Source organism: Somniosus microcephalus, chromosome 2 (assembly GCF_052327205.1).
Source record: "Somniosus microcephalus isolate GS21.2 chromosome 2, FLI_Smic_1.0, whole genome shotgun sequence".
NCBI classification, from domain to species: domain Eukaryota; kingdom Metazoa; phylum Chordata; class Chondrichthyes; order Squaliformes; family Somniosidae; genus Somniosus; species Somniosus microcephalus.
In genome coordinates this window covers 283,763,082-283,782,749 of record NC_140988.1, presented here as the reverse complement: position 1 = coordinate 283,782,749, position 19,668 = coordinate 283,763,082, and the positions used below count along the sequence as shown (strand labels likewise).

Below are 19,668 nucleotides of genomic sequence, written 5' to 3'. Positions count from 1 at the left end.
CTCTCTGAAAGAGTTACCGATTTAGTCCCATTCCCTTGCCCTTTTCCTGTACTCTTGTAAATGATGGTTTTTCAAATTTTTGTTCTCTTCCCTTTTAAAAGCTGTTATGAATTCTGATGGGGCATTTTATGTCCTGTCAACCATCTGCATAAAACAAATTTCTCCTAACCTCTTCTTTTAATGTTCTGGTGATGATCTTAAATTAATGCCCTCTATGCAGAGCTGGAGACAATCCAACACATCAGAAAGTGAGAGTTTCAGAGGGTGGTCACCCTGCTGAGAGATAGGGAGCTGGCAGCGTTAGAGGAAGAAATGGTGACTATCTGTAGGTCAGGGAAAGCAAGGAGGAACAGGCTAAAAGAAGGAATGCCTGGAGAAAATTATCCTCTCCAATAAACTTTGTGTGGGAAGAATGATAACCCTGGATAAAACCATCAAATGGATTGCCATGGCATCAAAATAAAATAAGGTGGTACAATGGGAGGTTCAATACCATTAATAATGCCGTTGTAATAGGAGACTTGCTTGTTAGAGGGGTGGGCGCGATCCTTTGCAATCCTGGCTGTCCAGGATTCTTTGTTCTCTCCCAGGTGCTAGGATAAGGAACATTTCAGAAAGACTGGAAAAGATTATGGAAGGGGACAGAAGAGTAGCCATTCATCATGGTCCACATGGGAGCCAACAGTATAGGAAGTAAAGGAACAAGGTGGCCATGCTCTCTTGGCCTCTTTTCTCATGTCTCTTCCCATCACCCAGTCATACCATCTTCCATTTCTTCCCTCTTGGGTACTTTGCCCCCCTCTAATCTCTACTTCAATCCATCACTACTCTTCTGCTTTTCTACTCGCCTGCTGCCGTCGCAGGCTTGAATCACCTTGGATAAGCCCACAGCCAACCTCAGTAACTCTTAGATTTCTCCAAAAAGCCCATCAATGCACCCATTGCTGCCTCCTTATGAGCAACAACCCCAACAGTCCCATCCTCCTGTCTCGCCTTCCCATCCCCTCACTTCACCCATCACTGCTGCCTTGGACTTTGCCAGTGGACCAACAATCACCACCCCTCCCTGCATTCCTCCCAGAATATACAATCACCTGCATACAAGATCTTTGCCATCCATAACCTTGTTGTGAATGATTGGATTGACATCCTAGCATTGATGGAAACTTAGCTCATGGGTGGCAACACCATGCCACTTACTGAAGCCTCTTCACTTGGCTATAATATCCACCACCAGCCCTGACAAAACAGTCGTGGCCCTTATCATCAAATCACAACTTGGCCTTTGCACTACTCTTCTGGTGATTTCCCCTCCTTCAAGCACCTCACCTTGTTCCACTCTCTCAACTCTCCTTTAAAATCCTCGTTGTGTGTGTACCCCTCAAGTGCCGCCCTGAAGTTCTAAGGAGCGTCTTTAAAGGAGGCGAGAGCGGTGGACAGGTTTAGGGAGGGAATTCCACTATTTATGGCCTAGACGGCTGAAGATAGCTGCCAAGGGTGGGGCGAAAGAAGTGGGTGATACATAAGAGGCTAAAAAAGTGAGAAGCGAAAGTTAAATGAAGTCAGAATTGAAGAAAGAGGAGAGAGAGAAGTGGAGGATGAGAACAAAGAAAGAAATGAAGGAGAGATGAACTGGAGGAGGAGAAAAAGAGGTACAAGTGAAGGACTTAAAAGAAAGAAAAGAAATACTGGGATTTATATAGTGCCTTTCATGACCTCATGATGTCCCAAAGCACTTTACAGCCAATGAAGAACTTTAGAAGTGTAGTCACTGTTGTAATGTAGGAAACGCAGCAGCCAATTTGCCCACAGCAAGCTCCCACGAACAGCAATGTGATAATGACCAGATAATCTGTTTTTTTAGTGATGTTGATTGAGGGATAAATATTGGCTAGGACATCAGAGATAACTCCCCTGCTCTTCTTCGAAATAGTGCAGTAGGATCCTTTACGTCCACCTGAGAGGGCAGACGTTTAACGTCTCATCCAAAAGACGGCATCTCCAACAGTGCAGCACTCCCTCAGTACTGCACTGGAGTGTCAGCATAGATTTTTGTGCTCACGTCTCTGGAGTGGGACTTAAAAGAGAGAGGGGGGAAATTTGGTTGCTTTGCGCCACCCGTTAGCGTCCCAAGGGGGCGCTAACGGGGCGCAAAGCACCTAGCGCCCAGGCGCGGTGCCGCTAACGCCTCCTGCAAAATTCAGCGGGAGCTTAGCAGCGGCGGTAGCCGGTAGCGCCCTGTGGCGCTGTGCCTCCGGTGATGACATCATCGCTGTGCACAGTGCCCTACTCGCGCCCTGGCCAAAAACATGGCTCGTGCCCCCTGATCTACCACCAGATGCTATGTCTGACAGGGTCAGGATGGTGTTTCAGCGGCGGCAGCGGCGCAAATTAAAGGGCAGGTGCCGGGCGGCCATTTTTTTTGGACTGCCTGCCAGCACCTGCCCCCTCTCACCTCCTCCTGCGGGGTGCCGGCCGCAATCGGTCAGCCCGGCATTCCTTTTGAGTGCCGGGCTCTTTTGACGGCAGCCCGCTCCCCGGTGGTCCAGCAGAGCCCCGGCGCACACTGCGCTAGGCCCTTCCCTTTCAATCGGGAGGGAGGCGCTGCTGCATGTAGCGCTGTGATATTCAATGGGAGCGCCCCAAGAGGGAGGAGGAGTACTTCCAGTAGTGCCCCGCCTCCTGCTTGGGGCGCTACCATTCAATTTCGGGTGCCAGGGCGCTAACTTTTTTGGGTAGCGCCCCAGCGAAGTTAGTGCCCCAAAGGGGACGTGACCCAATTTTTCCCCCAGACATTTTTTGGTAGACTTACCAGTAACAATATCTCTAGCTAGAGGAATACATAAGTCTGTGAATTTATGATGGGGGTCAGCCCAAAAAAGTTTGAAAATTACTGAAGTAGTTTTTGGTAGCATTTATTATTGAACATAGATATGTTGTTTGAGTGAACTGGATGTAAAGATCGGCATATAAATATATAAAAACAAAATATTTTGCCCCAGAATTTCAGGGTTTTGCTCCAATTCGGGTCCCTTCCAAACGATGTAGCACTGAATTTCCCTTTGCTTCCACCCAAAATGGCCCCAAGCTCTCAGCCAAGGCCTACAAACACTACCTTCCTTCTTCTTTGGGACTCTTCTGCTCCTTTAAGTGCCCTCTTGTCTTTTCAGGTGCTGTAGCAGCTGGCTTTCTCCTCCAGTAGTTGGCAATGGGAATCTTGCCGGGAGCCTGCCCGCATGTTAAATAACCCCTGACCCAGGAAAATAGGTTGGGATCAGAGGGTTGAGCCAAAACTGCCTCACTACAAAGAGGCAAATCATTTCTGGAGTGACCGCTCTTTAATGATGATTGCTTCCAGTTCCACTGGTTCACTTGTGTCACATCTTCATAGCCCCTTTAGTTGTGTATTCTCTGTAGCACCTTTTGCCTAGTGCTTTACACTTCTGCTTCTCACCACTACTGCTGGCTCTGGCGGGAAACTTTTTTCCAAGTCAATGCCTGTACTCCATTCTCGGGTCTAGATACTCTCAGCCCTCAGTCAATTTTTGCGATCTAGGCCTATTTGTGTGTTCAGCACTCCTTTCATCCCCACACCCTCTGATTCCAGCTCCCACTTTCCCTGTCAGTGAACCTAGATCCCCACAGTGCTTCCAGTCTCATATCTCTCTTCAGTGCTCCAGAACTGACATTCTTCTCTCAGTGCTCCCACACCCCAGCCCATCCCATCCCGAGCTATCTCACCCCACACTCCACCCAGCCCTCAAGCTCCCAGTCTCTCAATTCTCCATCCTACCAGTCCGCAGTGACCCCAACCCCTTCCCTGATTGCCAACAACAGTGGTGCCCTAGAGTTTTCCCTTGATTCCCAACTTCCAGAGTCTTCCCAGTACTCTCATGCCCAGCCTTTTCATTAGTGTGGCCAGAGTTCAAAATCTCATTGAGTATTCTCATACACACACCTCATCCCCATGACAACTCCCCCTTCAAGCCCTCACTTCATTCCCTCTGCCTACTAGAGAAAAAGTACGAGGCAAACTTATGGGACTAAAGGTGGACAAGTTACCTGGACCTGATGGCCTGCATCCTAGGGTCTTAAAAGAAGTGGCTGCAGAGATAGTAGATGCATTGGTTGTAATCTACCAAAGTTCCCTGGATTCTGGAGAGGTCCCAGCGGATTGGAAAACCGCAAATGTAACACCCCTATTCAATGACTGAGCTTCCACAGCTCTCTGGGGGTAGAGAATTCCAAAGATTCACGACCCTCTGAGAGAAGAAATTCCTCCTCATCTCCGTTTTAAATGGGCGACCCCTTATTCTGAAACTATACCTCCTAGTTCTAGATTCCCCCACGAGGGGAAACATCCTCTCTGCATCTACCCTGTCAAGAAAGTAGGGAGACAGAAAGCAGGAAATTATAGACCAGTTAGCATAACATCTCTCATTGAGAAATGCTGGAGTCCATTATTAAGGAAGTAGTAGCAGGACATTTAGAAAATCATAATACAATCAAGCAGAGTCAGCATGGTTTTATGAAAGGGAAATCATGTTTGACAAATTTGCTAGAGTTCTTTGAGGATGTAATGAGCAGGATGGATAAAGGGGAAGCAGTAGATGTAGTGTATTTGGATTTCCAGAAGGCATTCGATAAGGTGCCACATAAAAGGTTACTGCACAAGATAAGAGCTCATGGGGTTGGGGGTAATATATTAACATGGATAGAGGATTGGCTAACTAACAGGAAACATAGGCCGCGATTTTGCAAATGGATGCAGCTTGGGAGCGGGTCAGCTGGCTTCTGGCTTCCAGTCCCGCCCCCAACTGCATTCGGCCCACCGACGTGATTTTACGTTGATTGGCCTTGTTAAGCCTGTCCTGCAGGCTTGCCGGCCAATTATGAGGAAGCCGGTCAGATGACGTCATTTGATGACGCGTCATCTGCCAGTTTTCTTAAAGGGACCACACACAATTTTTCTTTGACAGCTCATTTCTCAGTGTTTGACAGCATCGAGGTGCTGCAAACACTGACAATCAATGTACAAAGGTGAGCTCTTGCACCCACGCTCTCCAATGACTCCCTCCATAGGCTAAAGCAGATGGCAGCTGCAGGTGTGGTTACAGAAGCGATCTGTCACTGGTGAGAGAGGTTCTCCCAATGAGGCAGCACTAGACAACCAATTCAAATCTTGTTACCTACAGAAAAGTGTAAATGCATTAAAAATGATTTTCCCAACATTTTCTTACCTCTGAAACTCACCAGTGCACCATTGGATCATTCACACCACTTCTGCAGCTGTAATCAATGCAGAAACATTACAACAGACTCACAACATGCCACACTTACCTGGCATGGTGTCGGACGTCGGGGAACCCGAGGCAGAAGCGGCAAAATTGAAAAAGAGCCTGTTAACAAGTATCAAGTACCTGTTAACAGCCAGGTAAGTGACTATAATCCTCTTCCCGCTGCTAGGTGTTGGGTCCATGCGCAAATCGGGGACCCGACACTTGGGAAGATTGATTGGAGGCGGGTTGACAGCAGGTTTCTTACCCGCTGACAGATTGGAAATGCTGGTTTTCAGCTCATGTGCTTCACATGCTGTACACAGCATGTATACACAGCTCGTACACACCCGTAGGCATCGGAAAATATGAAACCTTTGCGTTCTTGGACAGATTTGTGCGCACCTTTGGAAGTGGCTTAGTGAGTTGCAGTGAATGGTGAGACGTAACGGTACCCCCCGCAATGCTGATGAGTGTGAAAGTAATGGCTTGGGCATTATAGGGATGCTTTATGGTGTTGGTGTGGGGTGGTGCCAACCTGGCACGTCATGTGGCAGCTAGGGGGTACAGTGTCAAGTGAAGTAAATCTGGCTATGTGATCTGGGGGTGAGGCCATCCCTGGCCTCCCGGGCAGCAATGTGGTCGGGTGCTGATGCCCTGTGTCCTGTGCAGCATCAGTTGTTTGCGGAGAAGGTTGGTGCTGTTGTTGGTGCTGCTGGTGTGCCTGGTGCTGCTGGTGTTGGGGCTGATCATGATGGGATTCTGAGGACCAAGGTGAGCTAGTTTCAAGGGCACCGATACTGATGTAATAGATGGCAGGTGAAGTTGAGATGACAGAAGTGATCTGTCAGTGGTGAGAGAGGTTGTTCCAATGAGGTGGCACTGGATACAGAGTTTACTCCAAACACTTGCTCAAGCTGTCTTCCAAAAGCAGTAAGCAACAGCTTCTGAGCTTGGAAAGTGAACAGCTGTGAGATGGGAGCTTTTATGGCACATTTTCAGCTGTCAAGTAAAGAGATAATTTCATGGTAACAGAACTCCCAACCTCCTTACCTGACGTGATCCCTGAGCAGCGTAAACCCCATGGGTGACCTCGTAAAATTTAAAGGTGAGCTCAAAATACTTTTTAAGTGGCTCTTAACAAGGTCATAATGACCTAAATTGCTTTCCCCGCTGCTGTATGTCGGGTCTGCTCAGCATTGACAAACCCGACATCTGGGAAAGTCACGTAGCGGCGGGTTGACAGTAGGTTCCCGACCCGCTGTCAAAAAAAAAAACATTTTCCCACCCGAGCCGCCACCAAACTGACCCCCCGAAAAATTCCCCCCATTGTTTCTGTGCAAGGATGAGCTAGATGGGTGAACTTAGCTTTGTACAGACCTTCTAACTCAACAGCAACATGTGATCCACATTTTGAACAAGCACATTTGCACACGTACATACTTTCGTATGACATCTACATGATTCCGAACCTTGCAAGTGCCAATTGATGGTCTTGCAAGTGATTATTTTGAAATGTTGTTGCCACCTACAAACAACAGGTAATTTAGAGGATCTCTTACATGTTATAGGACTACAATATTGTCTTAATATAAACATTAATCGGAGGGTGCACAATTTAGTTAAGAATGAAACCTTTCAATAGATTATTAAAATTGCTAGATTTACTGGCTCTGAAACTCTGTGGGGGTTGGCCTGATCTACTGTCATAGCTTCATTTTCTTTGTGTCTCTGGGCTTCTGTTCTCCTGCCAAAGTTATGGTGGGAGATTGGGAGAGCTCCCATGTAATATCGAGGCCGCTAAATTGGTACACTACAATACACTTTGGTAATTGAATGGAAAATCATGTGAGCTGTTTTCCTCACAAGAATTTCTAATGTGTGTTCCTGTTGCGCAAATTTCTGCCAGGAGTGCTGAATTGTCAAGTATACCCATTCTGTTCATAATTTCTGGAAGGCTATTCTATAATTTTCAATGACTATTAATGTTTTTATACTCTATTACAGGGAAACAAATCTGAAAGTTAAGCAGGCATTAACAGTCACTTCAGACATGGGAGAGAACACCCAGGCTCTGGCAGATTTTGATGGTATGTTCATTTTTATTATAAAGTATTCCGTACAAATATTAAAAAGCAAAGGCACATAACACAAATGTTGACTTTATGTGAATTCTACAGTAATAATTGCCGGCACAAACATGATGGGTCAAATGGCCTCCTTCTGTTCGTAAATTTCTATGGGGGAGAAATTCAGTATCGCCACGTTTGGGGCGCAATACTCGAGCGGGCGCGAAATTTAGTGCCCGGCGCAAATTATCGGCACCTACTGCTAAATTGACCTGCTTCGCCCCAGGAGGTGCTTGGAGCGCTAAAACAGGCGCTGCACGACTGTCTTAAGGCGCTAAGCCGGAGAAGCGAGGCGCTACCACCGAGGGTGGGCGCAGCACAGGTGCGGCCAGTTAGCAATTGCACGCAGACACGCTGGCGCCGGTCAGCTCTTAAAGGGGAGGTTCGATCTTGGATTGCAGCCACACCCTGCGCATCGGAGCCCTGATTCTCGGCCTGGACAGACCTGCTGCCACATTCTAACGCCTAGGACCATGGAGAGGGCCAGGGAGCGAGCGCAGCGGTTCAGTGAGGGGGCCTTGGAGGTTCTGGTTGGCGCGGTGGAGCGCAGGTGATCTATCCTGTTTCCGGACAGTGGCAGGAGGCCGCTGCCCAACGACTATCGCAAAGCTTGGAGGGAGGTGGCTCACAGAGTGACCTCCAGCAGCATGGTGCCCAGGACCCCTGTGCAATGCAGGAAGAAGTTCAACGACCTCACTCGGGTCGTCAGGGTGAGTACCCTTTTCAGTATCCTCTTCATCCCTGCATGTCCACCTCACTTTATGGCCAAAGGGTCCTGAAAGCCCCAATGCCCAGCCCTCATCCAACACCTATGGGCAGCACGGTGGTATAGTGGTTAGCACTGTTGCCTCACAGCGCCAGGGACCCGGGTTCAAACCCATTCTCCCCGTGTTTGCGTGGGTTTCCTCCGGGTGCTCCGGTTTCCTCCCACAGTCCAAAGATGTGCGGGTTAGGTTGATTGGCCATGATGAAAATTGGCCCTTCGTGTTAGGGGGGATTAAATATGTGGGGTTACGGGGTTACGGGGATAGGGCTTGGGTGGGATGGCTGTCGGTGTAGGGACCGGGTGCGAGGGTTTGGATGATCAGCCATGATCTCGTTGAATGGCGGAGCGGGCTCGAAGGGCCGAATGGCCTACTCCTGCTCCTAGTTTCTATGTTTCTATGGGCCTTTCATGAAACTCACACGCACATTCAGCACTTTACACACTGTAAGGGCTAATCAAACATGGGAGGCAGTGCCGCCAAGATCAGGGCTTCACACTGTAAGGGCTATTCGACCATGGGAGGCAGCGCAGCCAAGATCAGGGCTTCACACTGTAAGGGCTATTCGACCATGGGAGGCAGTGCAGCCAAGATCAGGACTTCACACTGTACTCAGAGCCCGTCCTTTCTCTTGCAGGGCAAGCTGGCCCATAACAGGAGGCAGCAGCAACGGACCGGGGGAGGCCGGCCTCACCTTCAAGACCTCAGCGATCTGGAGCAGCGAGTCCAGCGGATTATGGCAGGCCGGATGATTGGCCCCGTCGCCACTGGAGATGCTGACCCCGTTCTGGACAGCAACCTTTTTGACCTCTCTCCTTCCACTTGTGCCTCACACCAGCATCCTTTGCCACTATCGAACCAATACAGTGCAATGCAGTACTCATGCCTCCCTCGCTGCCGCCCTGTCCTCACGCTAAAGCAACTCTTGTACCTCCCTGCTTTCAGATGCTGATTCGCCAGGTGAGGAGGCGGGCCCTCAAGCTGCCACTGTGAATGACTCTGAAGGCGAGGAGGAAGAGGAAGCCGGACCATCAGTGCCACCCTCAGCCGAGGCAGCCCATGGCCATAATGGGGACACGTCTTCCCTGGAGGGGAGCAGGGGGGAAGGGTCTGAGGAGGGTGAAGCTCCGGGGCCCAGCGGGCTGCAGCAACGCCGGGGGGGGCGGGGTAGGGTAGCTCGGCGGCCTTCTCCCCAGAGGGAGAGTCTGGCCTCGAGTCCTGCTACAGTGAGCGCAGAAGAGGTGCGGCTCCTCGCTGAAATGAGCACCCAGGCGGAGCACAGGCACACTGAGCTCATGGCTGCAGTGGCAAGGATGTCCGAATCCATTGAGTCACTGGCAAGGAGTGTCCAGGACTTCGACGCAGCAGAGGCAAGGAGTCTGCAGGACTTTGGCGCAGCACAGGCAGCTTCCACGCAAGTGCTTAGTGGTGCAATGCAGTCAGTGGCTGGTCTGATGCAGACGCAGATTGAGGCCACACGAGCACTGACTGCTGCCACCCTCACTGGATCGGGCACGAATCGCCGGGGCCCTCGCCGCGCCGCAGCAGGCCAGCAGTCTGTGCTTCAGCAGATTGCTCCGCATGCTGCAGTGCTGCCCCGTGGGAGTGCCAGTGTGTCGTCCGACCAGGGAGTTGCTGTCCTCTGTCAGGATGGCAGCATTCCTGCTGCCAACACTGTCACTTCTCCACTGCAGCTGCCACCACCTGTAGGGCAGACTGCTGCCACCCATGCAGAGTTGGAGCAGTCAGCAGCCGGGCCCTCCAGGCCCAGAGCTGGTCCAGGCCGTACCTCAAGGGCATCTGCCGACTCAGTTTCTGACACTCAGCAGCCTTCCCCCAGCCTTGCTGCAGCCACTGGGGTCCCATTGCGGAGGAGCTGCAGGGTGGGAAGGGGCCAATCTCGCAAGCGAAGCAGATCACCCTCGAAGGGCAAAAAGTAGGAGGTGTAGCAAAATGCTGTTAATTTTTTTATTGAAGGCCGAGGATCGTGGTCATTTTTTGTTTACTCTTTTGTTCATTGTCTCCAGGTCATGAGAGCCAGTTATGTGTCTGACTGCTTTTTTGGGGGTTTCTCTCTATTACTTTGTCATGCGGGAAGGGCACACAGTTTGTTAAATAAAGAAGTGTCTTTATTCAGAATGTGCATGTTTTCTCTTTGAACTATTTGTTGCCTTGACTGGCTCAGGGGTTGCGGAACGGTTCCATTCATGTTCTTTCAATGGCACAAGTCATTCCCTCAGAGGGGGCCTAGAACCGACTTGCAATAAGCCGCTGACGGACGGCCCTTGCACTTTGTGCCTCCCTCCCGTCTTGGTGCTCCTCCTCCTCCTCCTCCTCTGCTGGTGCTCCAATGTCTGCTGGCAGTGGCTGAGTCCTGAGGATTGCCAGGTTATGCAGCATGCAGCACACTACAACGAAATGGGAGACTCGCTCAGGTGAGTACTGAAGGGCTCCCCCGGAATGGTCCAGACAGCGGAACCATTGCTTGAGCACGCCGATTGTGTGCTCAATGATGTTCCTGGTCGCTTGATGGCTCTCATTGTATCGTTCTTCAGCAGGGGTGCTGGGCGCATGGAGCGGGGTCATCAGCCAGGTGCACAGAGGATAGCCCTTGTCCCCGAGAAGCCAGCCTCCTGGGTGAGCCGGGGCTTCGAAAAGGTCTGCCACAGAAGTCTGGCGCAGGATGAAGGTGTCATGGCTGCTGCCTGGAAAGCGGGCATTGACAGCGAGTATCAGCTGTTTGTGGTCACACACCAACTGGACGTTCAACGAATGGAACCCTTTCCGGTTGCGGTAATCCTCGGCATTCTCTTGCGGCGCCCGCAAAGCCACATGCGTGCAGTCAATGGCGCCCTGGTCCATGGGGAAGCCCGCTATTCTTGCAAATCCCATTGCGCGCTCTTGCTGCTTGTCCAGGGTCATGGGGAAGGAGATGTACTGACGTCTCCTTTTAAGGAGGGCATTCGTGACTTGACGGATGCAGCAATGCACCGCGAACTGGGAAATATTGGCATTGTCCCCAGTAGCGGATTGGAAGGAGCCGGTGGCATAGAAGTTGAGAGTCACTGTCACCTTCACTGCCACCAACAGAGACGTCCTGCTCCTCAGTTGAGGCTGCAGATCTGTCTGAAGCAGGTGGCAGAGCTCAGTGACCACCTCCCTGTTGAATCGCAGCCTCCGAAAACACTGCTCCTCAGACATGTTGAGGTATGAGAACTGTTGGCGAAAACCCTGGGACGGCAAGGTCTTGTGTGCCGCCGCCTGTTGGCCCTCCTCCGTCTGGCCATGATTGACACTCTCTCTCGGCGTATCTGTGCCCTCTCAATATAATGGGGAAGCCCGACGTTTCCACCCATTGCAGCCCCCATAGTATGTGGCCACTCAAGGTTATGCCAGTGAAAAAGCAAACCGACTACAAAGTTCTGGTCAGAAGCCAGAAGTACCTCTGCGAGCGCTGACTCAATGCAGAAAGCTCTCTCCCTTTGTCTCTCTGCAAATCTCTCTCTCTCTCACAGAAGGAGTGGTCCAAAAATGGCTACCACAAAGAAGCCAGGAAGAGCCCCCTTTAAATAGCGCCCCCCCAGCCCCACAGCGACTGGGAACCGTTCCAGTCGCTGGGAGCGCCAGGCGGAAAGGAGGGGGGTGCCACTGAATTTCCGGTTCGGGGCGCCTCAAGGGCGTTGCACCATGAAATGACGTCAGGAGCTGCGCGCACAGCTGAGCGGGCGTTGCGGTTTTGCGCCGCCGCTAAATGTCCGCTCAATTTCGCGAGAGGCGCAGGTCACGCCGTGCCTGGGCGCTAGCTGGCTCGCGCCCCACTTATCACCCTCTTAAGGCACTAACGGGTGGCGCAAACAACTGAATTTCTCCCCCTATGATTCTAATTATTGAGCTGAGGATTGAAAAAGTTACCAAGAATATTTTATGGTGTTCAAACTGATGAGAAGATTATTCAACACGCAAAGTCACTAAATCAAAGGGTGTAGGATTTTTTTAACACTCTATATTTTACGGTAATCTAGAGGTAAGATCAACCAAGGCTTTAAACATTTCTAACAATTGGTTTTATTGATATTATAACACAATGGGGCTAAATTGGATAGCCTCCAAAAGTGGGCACGCCTGTACTTCTATGCGTCAGGCTCCTTCCTGCCTGGTGCTGCAGATAATAGCAACATCTTGCAGTTTACAGTACAGTTGCATAAGGGAGGTCACTGAGGCTCTCTATTCAAAGAGAGATAACTTTATTTCATTCCCTCTTGCCAGAGAGAAACAGGCGGAGCATGCATGAGGGTTTGCGACGATTGCAGGCTTCCCCATGGTGCAGGGTGCCATTGACTACAGCACATTGCTTTGCGTGCGCCTCACGCCAACTCTGCCATGTACCGGAACCAAAAGGGATTCACTTCTTCAATGTGCAGCTGGTATGTGACCATAGGTAGCGCATCATGCAGGTCAATGCCCAGTATCCTGGCAGCAGTCATGATGCCTTCATTCTGCGGCAGTCCGCTGTGCCAGCTATATTTTAGCCACCATGCCAAACCAAAGGGTGGCTACTGGGTGACAAGGAATATACGCTGACGACATGGCTCATTACTCTGGTTCGCAACCCACAGAACACAAGCAAAGCGATGTGCATGCAGTCAATGGCACCCTGCACCATAGGGAAGCCTGCAATCCCAGCGAAGTCGCATGCTCGCTCCGCCTGCTGGTCTCTGGCAACAGAGAATGAAATGTAGTTAGCTCTCTTTGAATAGTGCACCTCAGTGTCCTCCCTTATGCAACAGTGGACGGCAAACTGCAAGATGTTGCAAATATCTCCAGCTCCAGCCTGGAAGGAGCCAGACACAAAGGTTCATCACCATAGTCACCTTCACATCCACTGGCAATGCGATCCTTGCCCTGCTCTGAGTTGCAGTTGTGGCTGTAGCAGTTGGCAGATTTCAGTGACGACCTCCTTACTGAAGCGCAGACATCTCAAACATTGGTCGTCGCTGAAGTTCAGGTATGGGAATTGCTCCCTGAACACCCTGAGCGGATATGGCCCCCTGCTAAGAGCCCTTCTTGCCCTCCTCCTCCTCCCTCTTCTGCCAGCTTGTCCTGGTCTGCGTGGCCTCTGCTCATTCTCCCAGTCATGCTTGATTCCAAGAGGAAGGCCTACTAGTGCACCCATGTCTGGGAGCAACTGGTTTGTGCAGAAGACTTGAAGTCAGCAAAAAGTACTTCAGCAGCTGCCATACCACTCCCTGTACACTTTTGAAACTTAAAACATCTATGGAAAGCAAAAAAATGTAGAAATGTGGCAACAGCCAGAAGAAATAAACCAGCAACTAACCTGTAAGTAGTTATAGTAAGTTTATCTTCAGCTCTGATTGAGCCAATGTTTGTTGGCGGTTAATTGATTCCCTCACAGCAGCTTGGGATCTCCCCAGACTTGCCTCTTCAACATGATGGACTACAAGTGGAAGATTCACCCTTACCACCTCTACCAGAAAATCTTTGTAGAGCGCAAATGGGATTAAGTCCTGGCGGGATAGTGTGTAATGTAATAAGTTAACAGTTTGGCATATGTAAAGAGCATCATAGTTTAGTTACTATAGGGATGTCTCGGAGCGGCTGCAGGGCATTCTGGAGGGGGAGGGTGAACAGCTAGTTGTCGTGGTGCATATAGGTACCAACGATATAGGTAAAAACCGGGATGAGGTCCTAAAAGCTGAATATAGGGAGTTAGGAGCTAAATTGAAAAACAGGACCTCAAAGGTAGTAATCTCAGGATTGCTACCAGTGCCACGTGCTAGTCAGAGTAGAAATAGAAGGATATTTCAGATGAATACGTGGCTAGAGGAGTGGTGCAAGGGGGAGGGATTCAAATTCCTGGGACATTGGAACCGATTCTGGGGGAGGTGGGACCAGTACAAAACGGACGGTTTGCACCTGGGCAGGGCTGGGACCGATGTCCTAGGGGGAGTGTTTGCTAATGCTCTGGGGGAGGGTTTAAACTAAAATGGCAGGGGGTTGGGAACCTGAGCGGGGAAACAGAGGAAAGGGAAACAAGGATAAAAGCAAAAGACAGGAAGGAGAAAAACAAAAGTGACAGGCAGAGAAATCAAGGGTTTAAATCAAACATGGCCACAGTAAATAATAATTCTAATAGGTCTAAGAGCGTTAAAAAAACAAGCCTGAAGGCTTTGTGTCTTAATGCGAGGAGCATTCGTAATAAGGTGGATGAATTAGCTGCGCAAATAGAGGTAAACGAATATGATATGATTGGGATTACGGAAACATGGTTCCAGGGTGACCAAGGCTGGGAACTCAACATCCAGGGATATTCAATATTCAGGAAAGATAGGCAGAAAGGAAAGGGAGGTGGGGTAGCATTGCTGGTTAAAGAGGGGATTAACACAATTGAAAGGAAGGATATTAGCTTTGATGATGTGGAATCTGTATGGGTAGAACTGAGAAATACCATGGGGCAGAAAACGTTAGTGGGAGTGGTATATAGACCTCCAAACAGTAATGCTGAGGTCGGGGATGGCATTAAATGGGAAATTAGAGAAGCGTGCAATAAGGGCACAGCAGTCATCATGGGTGACTTTAATCTACATATAGATTGGGCTAACCAAATTAGTAACAATACTGTGGAAGAGGAATTCCTGGGATGGTTTCCTGGACCAATATGTCGAGGAACCAACTGGAGGTCAGGCCATCTTAGACTGGGTATTATGTAATGAGAAAGGATTAATTAGCAATCTTGTGCGAGGCCCCTTGGGTCAGAGCGATCATAATATGATAGAATTCTTCATTAAGATGGAGAGTGAAATAGTTGACTCAGAGACTAGGGTCCTGAATTTAAATAAAGGAGACTACGATGGTATGAGGTGCGAGTTGGGTAGGATTGATTGGGGAATGTCACTCAAAGGGTTGACGGTGGATGGGCAATGGCAAACATTCAAAGATCGCATGGATGAACTACAGAATTTGTTCATCCCAGTTTGGCATAAAAATAAAACAAAAAAGGTGACTCAACCGTGGCTAACAAGGGAAATTAGGGATAGCATAAGATCCAAGGAGAGGACATATAAATTGGCCAGAAAAAGCAGTAAACCTGAGGATTGGGAGCAGTTTACGATCCAACAAAGGAGGACAAAGGGATTAATTAAGAGGTGGAAAATAGAGTATGAGAGTAAGGTTGCGGGGAACATAAAAACTGACTGTAAAAGCTTTTATAGCTATGTGAAGAGAAAAAGATTGGTGAAGTCAAGCGTAGGTCCCTTGCAGTCAGAATCAGGGGAATTTATAATGGGGAACAAAGAAATGGCAGACCAATTAAATACATACTTTGATTCCGTCTTCACAAAGGAGGACACAAATAACCTCCCAAAGATGTCGGGGAACATAGGGCCTAATGAAAGGGAGTATTTGTAGGGAAATGGTGTTAGGGAAATTGATGGGATTGAGGGCCGATAAATCCCCAGGGCCTGATAATCTGCATCCTAGGGTACTTAAGGAAGTGGCCCTAGAAATAGTAGATACATTGCTGGTCATCTTCCAAAATTCGACAGACTCTGGAACAGTACCCATGGGTTGGCGGGTAGCTAATGTTACCCCACTATTCAAAAAGGGAGGTAGAGAGAAAACGGGGAATTACAGACCGGTAAGCCTGACATCGGTAGTGGGGAAAATGCTAGACTCCATTATAAAGGATGTAATAGCAGAGCACTTGGAAAAAAGTGACCGGATTGGACAAAGTCAACATGGCTTTACAAAAGGTAAATCGTGCTTGACTAATCTACTGGAATTTTTTGAGGATGTAACTGGTAAAATAGATAAGGGAGAACCAGTGGATGTGGTGTATTTGGATTTTCAAAAGGCTTTCGATAAGGTCCCGCATAAGAGATTAGCGTGTAAAGTTAAGGCACATGGGATTGGGGGCAAGGTATTGACTTGGATAGAGAACTGGTTGGCAGACAGAAAGCAAAGAGTTGGAATAAACGGCTCTTTTTCCGAGTGGCAGGCAGTGACAAGTGTGGTACCGCAGGGATCGGTCCTTGGACCCCAGCTATTCACAATACGTATATTTTAATGATCTGAATGAGGGAACTAGATGTAATATCTCCAAGTTTGCAGATGACACAAAGCTGGGTGGGCGTGTGTGCTGTGAGGAGGATGCCGAGAAACTCCAGTATGATTTGGACAGGTTGGGTGATTGGGCAGAAGCATGGCAGATGCAATGTAAGGTGGATACATGCGAGGTTATCCACTTTGGTGTCAAAAACAGGAAGGCAGATTATTATCTGAATGGCAATAGATTGGGAGAAGGGGAAGTGCAACGAGACCTGGGCGTCCTTGTGCACCAGTCGCTGAAAGTAAGCATGCAGGTGCAGCAGGCGGTTAAGAAGGCAAATGGTATGTTGACCTTCGTAGCGAGAGGGTTTGAGTACAGGAACAAGGATGTCTTGCTGCAGTTGTACAGGGCCTTGGTGAGACCACATCTTGAGTACTGTGTGCAGTTTTGGTCACCTTATCTGAGGAAGGATGTTCTTGCCATGGAAGGAGTGCAGTGAAGATTCACCAGGCTGATACCTGGGATGGCAGGAATGACGTATGAGGAGAGATTGGGTCGATTGGGCTGGTACTCGCTGGAGTTTAGAAGAATGAGAGGGGATCTCATCGAAACTTATAAAATTCTAACAGGACTAGACAGACTAGATGCTGGAAGGATGTTCCCGATGGTCGGGGAGTCCAGAACCAGGGGTCACAGTCTAAGGATAAGGGGTAAGCCATTTAGGACAGAGATGAGGAGGAATTTCTTCACCCAGAGAGTGGTGAACCTGTGGAATTCTCTGCCAAAGAAGGCAGTAGAGGCCAACTCATTAAATATATTCAAGAAGGAGTTGGATATATTTCTTAAGGCTAAAGGAATCAAGGGATATGGAGAGAAGGCAGGAACAGGGTACTGAATTTGGATGATCAGCCATGATTGCATTGAATGGCGGAGCAGGCTCGAGGGGCCGAATGGCCTACTCCTGCTCCTATCTTCTATGTTTCTATGAGCTACAGTGAGTCTATAGAGAGAGAGAGAATACATGCAGTCCAACAAGAGAGACTAACTGAATTCTGCTGAACCTACAGAACATACTGCTTGAGCAAGAGTAGAGATGAAAGCAGAATTAAAAGCAATGGGCATCAATGTAACTGACCACAGTATTGGCTAAGACTAATCATAAATAAGTAGAATTCTTAGCTTAATGACTATGATAGAGTAAGGGTCAATGTGCTGCCATGGACAGGCGGGAAAGTGCTGAAATGTGCTTAGCAGAGTAATGTAACGGAAACGTGATACAGAGACTTGGAGATAAAGGAACAGGACAGAACCAGTGTAGTCAGTCTTAAATAAAAGAATAGCCTATGGCCAAAGTATAAATGTGGAAAGTAACATATCCTCAATGAGACTCAAGACTGCAAACTGCCTGGTGAGGTGTAAGCTTGCATTTCCTCAGTGGATGTTGTGAGCATATAGACGTAATGCTTGCATATGCTGTTTTTAACTAATATAAACATCTGTCAAATATATCATCACCTTAATTAAATAAAGGATAAGAAGCAGGGACACAGGAGCTATAGTACTCATCCTAATCCTATATAAAATCCAACAAACTGGAATCCACCCTATTTTCTGTTTTCCTGAACAAAGTTTGCTGGGTATTCAGCTTGGCCCCAATCGGAATTTCAAGGCTGGATATTCTTCCTTATTGATTTAACCTCCACCTAGAAACATTAATTGCGGTCATTCCTTGAGAAAATTACCTCTAACTGAAGTAGGCTTTTAGGGTTTTTTTCCATCATTGTTAGCAGACCTGTGTACATTGTTTCCTACACTACAGTAAGTTCAGTCATTGGTTTATAGGGGTTAAATTTGCCAATTAGACTCCTAGCTTTTGGTCACCACTCAACCCCTCTCTTGGCTCAGCGTCCGTTCCTCTTACTATTACTTTATTCATTCAACAGCACCTTCCAAACCCGCGACCTCTACCACTTAGAAGGACAAGGGCAGCAGACTCATGGGAACATCACCACCTTCAAGTTCCCCTCCAAGCCACACACCATCCTGACTTGGACCTGTATCGCCGTTCCTTCACTGTCGCTGGGCCAAAATCCTGGAACTCCCTTCCTAACAGCATTGTGGGTGTACCTACACCATATGGACTGCAGCGGTTCAAGAAGGCGGCTCACCACCATCTTCTCAAGGGCAATTAGGGATGGGCGCTAAATGCAGGCCTAGCCAGCGACACCCACATCCCATCAATGAATAAAAAATTAAAAAAGTTTACGGGATGTGGGCGTCGCTGGCAAGGCCAGCATTTATTGCCCATCCCTAATTGCCCTTGAGAAGGTGGTGGTGAACCACCTTCTTGAACCATTGCAGTCCGTGTGATTTGAACGTTAAAGGTGGGGAAAAGGTGTGAGGTGTTAACTTGGACAAAAAAAATCAAGGAAAATAGGAGCACATTTTACTGCTGTGGCGTTCTGATGGCAGACTGATAACTTACTTCTCTGGTAGATGTTGTGGAGTTGGAAGGAGCTATCAAAATAGCTTCGTGAGTTTCTGAAGTGCATTCTATAGATAGAGCATAATGCAGCCACAGTTCTCTGGTGGTGGAGGGGGTGGATATTGATTCCAGTGGTAGGGGTACCTAACAAGTGGACTGCTCTGTCTGGGATGGTGAGTATTGTTGCAGCTGCACCCATCCAGATAAGTGTTGTGTATTCTATCACACTCCTGACTTGGAGAGGCTTTGAAGGGTCAGGAGGCGAGGTACCCAGGCTTTGCCCTGATCTTGAAGTCATGGGGCTGGATTTTCATTCAGGGGCGGGTTGGTGTCGTGAAATCCGCATTTCGTGTTATCCACATGAATATAAATCGATGTGGGAGATTGATGCTATTTTAACTTAATTGTCCAATTGAGTTCCAGCGTGTGGGAACCCTTGGCAAATGAGTTGTTCCAGTCAGAAAGTCGCATCTTATGACGTCTTCATTGCTGCTGCATTTAAGGTCTGCAACAAGCCTTGCTTCTTCTGCAGGCTGCCAACCTTTTGGCATTTACAGTTAGAGGAACCTGGAGTCACAATGGCCAGCGACAGACCTAGGGCTGCTCCCAGGTTCAACGACGTTGCCCTGCAGGCTCTGGTTGAGGGAGCTAGATTTCATAAGGAGGTGCTCTTCCCTTCATCGGGGAGGAAGAAGCCTCCCCAGCAGACCAAGGCTGTGTGGCTGAAAGTGGCAGAGGAGGTCAACTCCTTAACAGTTACCCGCAGAACCTGGATACAGTGCAGGAAGAGATTTCATGACCTTCTGCGTATTGGAAAAGTGAGTATGCATTTCCCATCACCCTCAATCTGATCCCCATTGCCTTTCCTCACCAGCACTCAGCTTTTGCAATCTCTTCCTCCACATCCCACTTGACACTGACATCCATGCACCCTTACCCATTCCCTTTC

The 19,668-nt window shown here is 48.8% G+C and overlaps 1 protein-coding gene across 1 annotated transcript in view; it reads left to right on the top strand.

Moving 5' to 3' along the window:
- The window catches only part of LOC147123429 (phospholipid-transporting ATPase ID-like), a 342,460-nt gene that overhangs the window by 106,700 nt on the left and 216,092 nt on the right, over nt 1-19,668 (top strand). Inside the window, exon 8 of the mRNA XM_085966014.1 lies at nt 7,284-7,366. Within this exon, the coding sequence (XP_085822140.1) occupies nt 7,284-7,366 (83 nt within the window). The remainder of the gene's footprint in view (nt 1-7,283; nt 7,367-19,668) is intronic.